The sequence below is a fragment of the Natator depressus genome, chromosome 7 (genome assembly GCF_965152275.1).
Source record: "Natator depressus isolate rNatDep1 chromosome 7, rNatDep2.hap1, whole genome shotgun sequence".
In the NCBI taxonomy this organism is placed as follows: domain Eukaryota; kingdom Metazoa; phylum Chordata; order Testudines; family Cheloniidae; genus Natator; species Natator depressus.
Genome location: NC_134240.1, coordinates 31825746 through 31837156, shown reverse-complemented (window position 1 = coordinate 31837156; position 11411 = coordinate 31825746). Strand labels below are relative to the sequence as shown.

At 55.0% G+C, this 11411-nt stretch overlaps 1 protein-coding gene across 1 annotated transcript; it reads left to right on the top strand.

The window, feature by feature from the left end:
- Positions 1 to 460: 460 nt before the first annotated feature.
- SNX15 (sorting nexin 15) lies at positions 461 to 10208 on the top strand. Its single transcript, XM_074957964.1, has 8 exons — positions 461 to 701; positions 1327 to 1362; positions 1866 to 1986; positions 2932 to 3047; positions 3814 to 4075; positions 7146 to 7292; positions 7573 to 7851; positions 10031 to 10208. Exons 1-8 carry the CDS (start codon positions 603 to 605, stop codon positions 10135 to 10137), a joined length of 1167 nt encoding a protein of 388 aa, XP_074814065.1. The 5' UTR covers positions 461 to 602; the 3' UTR covers positions 10138 to 10208.
- The last annotated feature ends 1203 nt before the right edge of the window (positions 10209 to 11411 follow it).

Below are 11411 nucleotides of genomic sequence, written 5' to 3'. Positions count from 1 at the left end.
ATTTGTACCAAATAATTCTAAATTAAATCAATTGGAATATAAAGATTGTAGTTACATTTCAGTGTATAGTATATAGAGCAGTATAAATAAATCGTTGTATGAAATTTTAGCTTATACTGACTCTGCTAGTGCTTTTTGTGTAGCCTGTTGTAAAACTAGGCAAATAACTAGACGAATTGATGTACCCGCAGGAAGACTTTGGTGTACGCCCAGGGCTATGTGTACCCCTGGTTCAGAACCAGTGCTGTCCCAATTACCCCTTTGCCCCTGCCAGTCTTCCCCTCTGTATTCCTTTCCCCATTCCAAGCTCAACTCCCCGCTTACCCTGCCTGTAACACTTTCCAGAAGAGCCCTTGACTCTTCAGCTCGCCTGCAGCCTTGCGCTTTACACACGCTCCCTGGGCTGGGGCGGGGACAGGAGGTCCAGCCGCGCGTGCGTAGTATGGGCGGGGAGGTGCCTACATCGCTTGCGCATGCGTAATGGCTGTTCGGCAAACGCACTGTCCCTGGCGGCAGTCACAGCAGCTGGGCGGCTGGCTGCCGATGTGGGGGAGGGCGGGCTCAGTATTTAAAGGGGCCGCCGCCCCAATGGGAAGAGAGTGATGGCCTGCAGGGTGAAGGATGAGTACCAGCGGCATTACACGGTCGCGGAGCCGAGGAGCCACCCCAAGGGCTACACCGAATATAAAGTGACAGCCAAGGTGAGGGGCAGCTCCTGGGACCCTCCCCAGGGGGCTGCGCGTGATCCCTTTAAGGTGAAGGGCCCTTCCTGCTGGGCAGCAGGGGCTGCTGATACCCCCATGAGAGGAGGTACCTCGCTTGGCCTCCGTGGGGCGAGACTTGTCCCTGGTACTTTTCAGGGGGAAGGACACTGTGCGTAGCCGCTTTAAGAGGTGGGGAGCTGCGTGTGGGCCCTGTCGGGTCTCCGTTTTGGGGTGTCGAACCGTGTCGTGGTTGTGCCCCTTTAAGAGGGAAGTTTCCTGCAGGGGGAGCCTTGTGTCCCTGGGTCCCAGGAGACCCGCACGTGGGACGGTGTCGTGGCCAGCCCCTGCCACAGCTCTCCACACCCCAGGGGCGTCCCAGGTGGGAGGCCCTCCATAAGCCCCAGGCACTGTGGATATTGCAGGTCAAAGGCATGTCCCACATTGCCCATGTCCCGGGGATGCCCCAGGGGGTGACCCCTGCCACACCGCACCCCATGGCTGTCACATTTCCCACATCCTTGGCTGATGGCCCCGCTCTGCTGGTCCCTTCATTAACCCCAATCCTCCCCATCTCCTCCTCGTGGCTCGGAAGTTACTGACTCCTTGTCTCTTTCCTCCTTAGTTTGTTTCGAAGACGAAACCGGAGGATGTCAAGGAGGTGACTCTTTTAAACCCATCTGCTCATGCAGGGGAGGGGTGCCAAGAAAGGGTGGGAAGGAATCCATATCCATCCATCCGTGTCCTCAAAGAGAGGGAGCAAAGAATTCGGGGTGGGGGGGTCTCCACTCCAGGTTAGTCCACATGCACGGCTGCTCAGCAGTGGTGGGCAAAGTCCCAAAATTTGAGGTCTGGTAGAGCTGGGTTTTGGGGATGGTTTTGTCTTGGGGTTTTGAGTCCTATGGCAAAGGTTGTGGGGCAGGGGCAGAGTGGCTGAGGTCTGGGGGTGAAATTCAGGAGGGCTTTAGGGAACAGAAATCCAGGAGTTTGACATCAAAGTTCAGCCTGGAAGGAGCTGGGTCCATAGGTTTGGATTTGGGGGTTTGAGTTGAAGGGTTGCAGTTTGGGGAATAAGGGAAGGGTCCCTGGGACTGTGGGAGCTGCAGGGTTAGAGCACATCTGTGGCTAGTTAACTGGGGCACCTGGGGGGCTTGTGTCTTTCAGATCACGGTCTGGAAACGGTACAGTGACTTCAAGAAGCTGCATGGGGACCTGTCCTACATCCACCGCAACCTCTTCCGGCGCATGGAAGAGTTCCCCGCTTTCCCCAAAGCCCAGGTCTTCGGTAAGGGTCTTCCCAAGGGGCAGGGGACTCAGCAGCCCATGGAGCCTGATTCATCTGGGTGCCCGCAGAGCAGGGGCAGTGGCAGAGAGAGCTCCCCCCCACACACAGATGCTCTCCGCTCTCCCCATCCCTCCACCTTTTTCCCCCCCACCACAGCTCCCTCTCCCATGCCCAACTCCTCCTATCCTCACAGCACAGCCCTCTACCCCATGTAGCTCCCGCATCCTCCCACACAGCTTCTTCCTCCCCACAGTGCTCCATGACATCCTATAACGTCTGCCCACACACCCAGCTCTTTTCACACAGCCCCCTTCCTCCTCTTCCCCCAACAGCTCTGTCCCATCCTCCCACCAACACCCTGCAACTTCCCATAGGTCCCCACACAGACTCAGAGCTCCCTTACTGCCCCTCCCACATACCCAGACCCCACCCTGCCATCCACACATCCCACCTCCCATTGCCCCAGGCACAACAGCCTGAGTCCACAGTGCACCCCTAGAGACTGCTGGTGTGGGGTGCTTGGACCTACCCTCCAAGTCACTTCACAACCAGATTACCAAACGGGCCTCAGATGGGAATGACCTAATTCACTAGGGACCTGGGACTGGATCAGAGCTGGTGCACCTTAGCAGGAAAAGGTCCCATAGCCCATTCCCTGCCACCCTGAACCAGCCAGTCCCCTGCCTTGGGGACAGACTGGAGCTGGTGTCCCCAAAGGGGAAAGATCATGCCAGGGCATGCTGCAGGGGGGCTCACACCAAATTCCCAGAACAGAGGCACACAGTGGATCATACCATGTGAAGTGAATTGAGGTGAGATGCCCACCAGACAGTGGCAGGGGTGGGCAGGCTGGAATGTACCACAGGTCTAGAGGTGGAGTGGATGGTCTGTCTGGGGAGGGGGTTGTGCTGCAGGACCTATGCTAATAGGAGCTCTCTCCTGCAGGCCGCTTTGAGCCCGAGGTGATCGAGGAGCGCAGGAAAGCAGCTGAGGCCATGCTGAGGTTCACTGTGCACATTCCTGCGCTGAACAACAGCCCCCAGCTCAAGGAGTTCTTCAGGGTACGTGGGGTAGGGCTGGGCTGAGGGACCGAGTGGTCCGAGTCCATTGCTGATGCATCAAGCTGCTCACATGCATGGCAGTACCAACGGCCCACCCAGTTGCTCTACACCTCCCATGAAAAGCTTGGGCTGAGGAGATTCTCCCCATCCAGTGTACAGCAGAGACTCCTCTGAAAGATGATAGTCAGGACTGAGTGGGTCTAGTACACTGGTTCTCAAACTTTTGTACTGGGGACCTCTTTCACATAGCAAGCCTCTGAGTGTGACCCCCCCCCCATATAAATTAAAAACACACTTTTATTTATTTAACACCATTATAAATGCTGGAGGCAAAGCGGGGTTTGGGGTGGAGGCTGACAGCTCACGACCCCCCCCCCCCATGTAATAACCTTGTGACCCCCTGAGGGGTCCTGACCCCCAGTTTGAGAACCCCTGGTCTAGCAGGTTAGAACAGTGGGAGCTGGGAGTCAGGATTCCTGGATTCTATTCCCAGCTCTGGGAGGGATGTGGGTTATGGGGTGGGGCTGGTATCTGGGCGCTTGGGTTCCCTTCCCAGTTCTGCCACTGACCTGCTATGTGGTTCTGGGCAGGTCACTTCCCCCATTTGTGCCCATCTTCCCCACTGTGCGTGTCAAAACGTCCTGGGAAGCATCATTGCGCTGCTCCACTGGCAGCAGACAGGGCTAATACCCCATCCCTGCCCCCATGGCCAGACTAGCACTCTAGTCCCTGGCTGCCCCTTTACCATGCTGCTTCCTTCCTCCAGGGAGGGGAGGTAAAGAGGCCCCTGGAGGCCTGTGACCTACGCATCCTGCCACCCCCTCTGATCCCAGTGCCACAGGAGGGCACAGATGCCGGGGATGATGCTCGGAGATCTGTGGCAGAACTGGGACTGCAGAGCCTGGAGCCTGAGGGGGAGCCAGAACCGCACCGAAGGGAGCAGACGGAACCACAGAGCCCAGTGCCCCGGGGAGCTGTGGGCGTAGCAGGGGAGGAGCATAACAGGGGAGACGAAGGAGAGGAGACAGGTACGAGATTCTTGCTATTGGTTATTCTTGCTATCGGTTACAGCAGGGCGACCGGGTTCTATCCCCAGCTCTGGGAGCAGGGGAGTCTGACCGAGTGACAAGAGCTGGGTTTTCTGGGTTCAGTCTCAGGCCCTGCCACAGACTCGTGGTGTGACCTTGGACAAATTGCTTCCCCTGTCTGTGCTGCTCTTCCTCAGTCTGCAAAATGGGGATAGTTATATTGACCAGCCTCTCAGCAGGGCTGCAAAGGGTTAATTAATTGCTATGGGCAAAGTTCTTGACTTCCGCAGTGGAAAGGCACAACAGAGGGGCAAAAATATTATTGTGCCATTAAATGTTGTGTTGGTGATCTGTGACGTTCAGGAACCTTTTTCCCATTTAAACCTGACCCTGGCTAACCAAACAGACCAACCTTGTGCTTACGGCAGGGGGAGCAGGAAGGGAAACTTGCCAGCTGCGTTTCAGAGCAGAGATTTAAGCAACTCTTATTTATATTGTGGGAGCATGAAGGGACCCCATTATGGGGTGCACCTTAGCAGGAGTATTAAGGTTGGTCCTGGAGGACCCCTCCATATTAGAGCCCTATTATGATGCGCACATTCTCACCAGTATTGCGGTGGCACCTACAGGCTCCAGCTGAGCTCAGGGCTCCTTGTGTTACATGGTCCCAGCCCAGAAGAGCTCACGCTCTAAATAGACAAAGGGTGGGAAACGGAGGCACAGAGAGGTGAAGGGACTTGTTGAAGGTCACCCGGCAGGTCGGTGGCAGAGCTGGGAATAGACCCCAGGAGTCCTGAGGCCCAGCCTTGTTCCCTAGCTATTGGCCCATGCTGCATCTGGGTATATGTGAACCTGACCAGCCCAGTGATCAGCTGTCTCAAGTGCAATTGCTAAGAGCCACTCCCTAGTAGGGAGGCTGCGATTGGGAATTAGGTCCCCAACTCCCAGAGGATTTTGGCATTTAACACCTTTTACAAATCGCAGCCTTGATCTCCGTGAAGGACTTTGCCCTTGCCAAGGGCTTGGTGTCCAAAGGCACTGACTATCCATGGCTCTGATTGGGGCAGCAGGTGCTTCAGAATCCTAGGCCTCCTCTTCTCTGCAGGCCGGGGAGCAGGATTAGGGGACAATGCACCATGAGCACATGACATTCAGCTGATTCAGGGGGGGACGGGGGATGATGCATCATGTGGTTCATAGGTTGGGGAGTGAGGGAGGATTCCGCTGCTACAGCAAGCGAGTCAGGAGCTGGGAACAAAGAGCTGTAGTCACAGCCCAGCACCAGGGAGGGACTGGACAAGAGGCAGCTCAGGGGCCTGAGCCTATAATGAAAGGCATCACTTTCGCCAGTGAAGATTGTTGGATCCCAGGCTCTATCCTGCCTCGGGCAGAGGCTCTTCAGCTGGCCCAGCCTAGACGCACTTAGCAGCACTATTCATGTGATGGTGGTACCTAGAGGTTCCATTATGGGGGAATACGGTAGAGTACAGAACACAGAGGCCCTGACCAAGATTGAGACCCCACTATGAGGTACACAGTTGTAGTGGAATAGCATCTAGAGACCCCAGCTGTGATCTGGGCCCCATTATGGGTGTGCATTATTAGTAATATTATGGTAACATGTACAGGCCCCATCCAATATTGGGGCCTTATTATAGTGTGTGTATTATGGTCCCAGCCAGAGGCCCCAGCTGAGATCAGGGCCTCATTATGTTGTGTATTAGTAGCTGTCAAGGTTCCTCCCCCACTCTGAACTCTAGGGTACAGATGTGGGGACCTGCATGAAAAACCTCCTAAGCTTATCTTTACCAGCTTAGGTCAAAACTTCCCCAAGGTACAAAATATTCCACCCTTTTGTCCTTGGATTGGCCGCTACCACCACCAAACAAATACTGGTTACTGGGGAAGAGCTGTTTGGAGACGTCTTTCCCCCAAAAATACTTCCCAAAAACCTTGCACCCTACTTCCTGGACAAGGTTTGGTAAAAAGCCTCACCAATTTGCCTAGGTGACTACAGACCCAGACCCTTGGATCTTAAGAACAATGAACAATCCTCCCAACACTTGCACCCTCCCTTTCCTGGGAAATGTTGGATAAAAAGCCTCACCAATTTGCATAGGTGACCACAGACCCAAACCCCTGGATCTGAGAACAATGAAAAAGCATTCAGTTTTCTTACAAGAAGACTTTTAATAAAAATAGAATTAGAAATAAGAAATCCCCCCTGTAAAATCAGGATGGTAAATACCTTACAGGGTAATTAGATTCAAAACATAGAGAACCTCTCTAGGCAAAAACCTTAAGTTACAAAAAAGATACACAGACAGAAATAGTTATTCTATTCAGCACAATTCTTTTCTCAGCCATTTAAAGAAATCATAATCTAACACATACCTAGCTAGATTACTTACTAAAAGTTCTAAGGCTTCATTCCTGGTCTATCCCCGGCAAAGACAAAATGTAGACAGACACACACACCCTTTGTTTCTCTCCCTCCTACCAGCTTTTGAAAGTATCTTGTCTCCTCATTGGTCATTTTGGTCAGGTGCCAGCGAGGTTACCTTTAGCTTCTTAACCCTTTACAGGTGAGAGGAGATTTCCTCTGGCCAGGAGGGATTTTAAAGGGGTTTACCCTTCCCTTTCTATTTATGACAGTAGCATTACAGTAGCATCTAGAAACCAGCTGAGATTTGCACCCCATTATAGCATGCACATTATTAGTCGTAATATCGTAGTGCCCACAGGCCCCATTATGGTGTGTGCTTTATTAGGAATCATACAGTAGCACCTAGAGGCCCCAGCCAAGCCTGTGGTCCCATTGTGGTGGGTGCATTAGTAGTAGTATTACAGTAGCACCTACAAACCCAGCGAGAGACTGTCCCTGCCCCAAAGAGCTCACAGACAAACGGTGATTCTCCCGGTTGTACAGATGGGGAAACTGAGGCCTTGAGCACCAGACCCTCAGCTGATGGTGAGGCTGCTCCCTGGGCAGGTAGGCAGGCTGGCTTCTCAGGGTGGGGTTCAATTCAGACACCCACACTTTCTCCTGTGCTTCTTGCCTGGCTCTCAGGGGACCCTGCACTGGCTGCTAAATCAGAGGAGGACCTGGACCTGCTCTTTGCCTCGGTGGGGGAGGAGGAGAAGGAGAGCGGGTCGCCTCTCCGCGGCCCCCTGTCTGACCAGGACTTGGCCCTGTTTGACCCATTCATCAAGGAAGGTAGGAGGGGGTTAGATGGGTCTGGGTCATCTCTAGGGGATACCAGCTCTGATCCAGGCCCAGGATGGCTGGCTCAGGGGAGTGGGACATGGAGGCTTTCTCCTCTGGGAGCTGGGCGGGCTCAGGCCACTTGAAGGATGTGGGGGTGGGAAGCTTGCCTGGTGCTCCCCATAGTGGGAGGGGGGGAATGGAGGGTTTCAGTCTCATGAAGGAAGCAGGCAGGGGGTCCCTGCTACCTTTTAACATGCCTCCCCCCCACACACACACTTTGTGCTTTCAGAGCAATGCTCAGCCAGCCTTTCCCAGGGGGCCACGTTGGCCATGGGATCAGAGCTGCTCCCCGGCCAGGACATTGAGCTGGCGGCTGATGCCCTGTGGGACCTGCAGATCTCTCAGCCTGCGGAGCAGGAGGCAATACAGGGACTGGACCCTGGAGGGTACCTGGCAGTGGCCACTGAGGAGATCACGCTGGCCTTGAAGCGAGAAGCAGCCAAAGACTACGCAGGGGCCCTCTGTGGCTACCGCAATGGGGTGGACATCCTGCTGAAGGGGGTGCAAGGTACTTGGAGGGGTGGGGGAACCATTTGGTCTGACCTCATTGATAAACCAGTACCCTCCTTAGCATAGAGGGGAAAGTGACATCCCCCACAAGGCATGGCATGGAGTCTGCAGCACAGCCAGAGCAAAATGCAGGAGTCCTGGCCCCCTGCCCTTGCTTTAACCACTGGACTCCACTCCTCTCCCAGAGCCTGGCATTGAACCCAGGAGTTCTGACTCCCAGCTCCCTCCCCTACTCTCCCAGATATGTCTGTGTGTCACGGCAGCTATTAGCCCCCTGCCCATTAGTGTCTGCGTTTGGAACCCTCCCTCCCATCAGCGGTGTCGCACCTCCATCGATTTCCGCCCCCACAGAGCAGAGTCACAGGCCTTGATTCCATCAGGCTGCGCTTGGTCCCCTCTCTGTGGGGGGGCGGGGAGGATCCTAAATCACCCCAAGCAGGGAATTGGGGCAGCTCTCACAAGCTGAGGTGGAACCACCCTCCCCACGTCACAGCGGAAAACCAACAGCCAACCCGCTCACCCACAGGGACATGAGGGGATGAGAGTCAATCCAGGGATTGGCCTGGGCCAGCGCTCTTATTACTGGAACATTGCACCCTTCATGGCGTAGGTAGACAAAGCTGTATAGCCAGCGGCCCCGCCCCATTGCTGGCCAGCCCCTCGTTTGCCCCAGCTGTGTCCAGCCCCCTGCCCAGACAGGGCCTTCGACCCTTACCACCCTTCACACCCGGCCAGCCCCTCCACCCCCAGCTGGACCCCTCACCATCCGATCCTCCGTTAGCACTTAAGAAGTTGGATAACACACAGAGCCTGGCCTGCCTGAGCAACAAAGTATATGGCCCCCTGGTGAGCTGCTGCCTGTGATATGTGCAGACAGCAGCAGAGGGCGCCAGTGAGCCTCTGCCTGCAGCACCAAGTGAACCGATTTCTAGTGGAAATTGGGGTTTGCTCCTTGTCCCTAGAGCCGCAGGGTGCTGGCACCTTGACCATTCCCGGAGATTCTGGAAGTGGTTGGAGGCAGTTGTCATAAGTTCCCACATTCCAGCCAGACAACCAGAAAGGCCCTGGAGTTCAGGGTGGGCCTCCCTTCTCCTGAGCAGTAACCATGAGAGAGGCTGCACCTGGCCACCCCAGTCCTGGAGCGGGACCCTGGTGTGCTAGGTGCTGTACAAACATGGAACAGCCCGTCCCTGCCACAAAGAGCTTCCCAGCTGCAGCTGGGTATTGCCAATGAGACAGCCACCCTCAGCCTGCTGTCAGGAAGGAGGAAGAGCCACCCAACATAAGGTTACCCAGGGTGTGAGATTGATCCTATGTCCCTTTGCCAGGGCTGCCCCTTCCTCTCGGTCTTAAGCACAGATTTTGCTGTGGCTCTTTGACCATCTTTGCCCTTCCCTGATTCTTGGGGGGGGGCCTTTTATTTCCATGGGAGGGTTGCAAATTATCTCAGGCTACCTAACAGCAGTGTGGATCCTCCCACGTTTAGTCTGGACTGTTGTGGCCAAACAGGCCAGCGTAGAGAACAAACCCACAGCTGCTTTCTCGAGATTTCACCGAGATTGGAGGTGTGGGTCTTGGTCCTGAAGTCCCTGGTCCTCAGCCCAGATTATGCACCCAGTCCATTGGGACCAGCTGGCAGCATGCTAAGACAATGTCTCCTGCGGAGTTAACTCTAGGATTGCATGCAGATTGTTAGCCTCGTCTCAGCTGATGTGTTTGCCCCACTTTTGGGAGCTGCTAAGATTTGGGGGGGGGGGGGGCGGCATCCCATAGTTCTTATTGCCACAGTGAGCTGAGTGGCTCTCATCCTTTTCTAGTGAATTGGGGGAGAACCTGTCTGTCCTTTGCAGGCACATGGACGGGGAGGAATTGGGGGAAGGCACTGAAGGATTAGCTGCCCTCGAGCAGCACTAGGTTGCAGTCACCCTGCACTGTTGTCATGCTAGCAGCTGGCGAGATTCACTCCCTGGAGTTTTAGCCTAAACCCCCTCCGGGGCTGGCCAGCCTGAGTTCAGACCACCTCCGCACTTGCATTAATTCTGCAGCTGAAGACAAGCCCTCAGTGTCATACATTTCGCTGCAGGGAGGAGTGGGCTAGCACCATAGCTCAGTGCAGGGAGCCAGCTCGTTGCTTACGGTCATGGGCACATCTGTGCGTTTCCCCTCTCCTTGCCCAGGAGACCCCGATCCTGCTCGCCGGGAAGCGGTGAAAAAGAAGACAGCCGAGTATCTACATCGGGCCGAAGAGCTGGTCCAGCTGCATCTGACCCATCTCCAGCCATGAGCCAGGATCTAAGTCCCCTCCCTGCCAGCAGGACATGGGGCTGAGCTGAGATCTAAACCCCAAGCTGCCTTTCCAAAGAGATCTAGGGCCAACGCCTTCTCGTGCTGGTGACTTAGCTATGGCCTTTCCCTCATGTCCCCCCCCCCCCCGGGGCTCAGAAGCAGGACCACAGGTCCTGGCTAGAAACACACCACTCACACAGCCTCCATGGTTTGCTTTAACACAGGGCTGTATGGTGAAGGGGGGGAAATCTCTCTCTGCACTACTAAAGATGTTTGTGTCTACAGCACTTCTCCAGACAGTGGGTGATTCTTCTGCCGCCTTGGCTTGTGCTTTGAATAGTCATTGGGCAGTAAGCTCCAGCTCTTTCCAAAGATGAACAAGCCCTGGAGCCCCCACAACCACAGAGGGAGAGGTCAGCACCCCCACTTTGCAGAAATTGAGGCACAGAGACATGACTTGCCCAAAGTCATATAGGAAACTGGTGGCAAAGCTGGGCATAGAATCCAGCAGTCCCTCTTGTTCTAGTTTTCTAGACCTCACTCCCATCCCAGAGCATAGAATAGAAGCCAGGGGGCCTGACTCCCAGTTTCCCCTCCCCTCTCAGAGCTGGGCATAGACCATAGGAGTCCTGGGACTTGAACATGGGAATGTAATGGTCAAAGGGCTCCGATTCTCCCACATGAGCTGAGCAAGGCTCTTCCCTCAGACATCAGCAGGTCTTTTATCCTCGGTGTTGCATCCACTAGTGGGTGACAAGGCCAACACACTAAAGGGATGGAGGAGCCTATAGCAGGAAGGGAGGAGAGGAGAATGGAATACAGAGGAACTCCTGTGGCCCTCCTTTCTTGCTGCACGTGGGCATGACCTGCACCACCTGTCCTCCCCCATTCACTTAGCTGCATGGGGTGACTGGTGTGAAAGCCTGAAGTGGGACTGCTGCTGACTCATTCTCACAGCAGCACTGGAGCCCTCAGGGGGCTATTGGCGGAGCCCAGGATGTGGCCAGGGCTCCATCCTTAGCAGGGGGCCCTGCATCCATCCTGTGGGGCTGGGACCCTCTCATCTTCCCCCTGAAAGCAGGGTCAGGATTTAACCCTCAAGCTTTCCCCTAGAGGCACAATCGGACAGGGCAGTGATTGCAAGAGACCCTGCAACAACAACAACCCAGCATGTATAACCACAAGGCTTGCAGGCCATTCTGTAGCAGGCTTCTGCCAATAACAAACCGGCGTGGACATGAGGCTGCTTGGGTAACGGGGACTAGCGGAGAA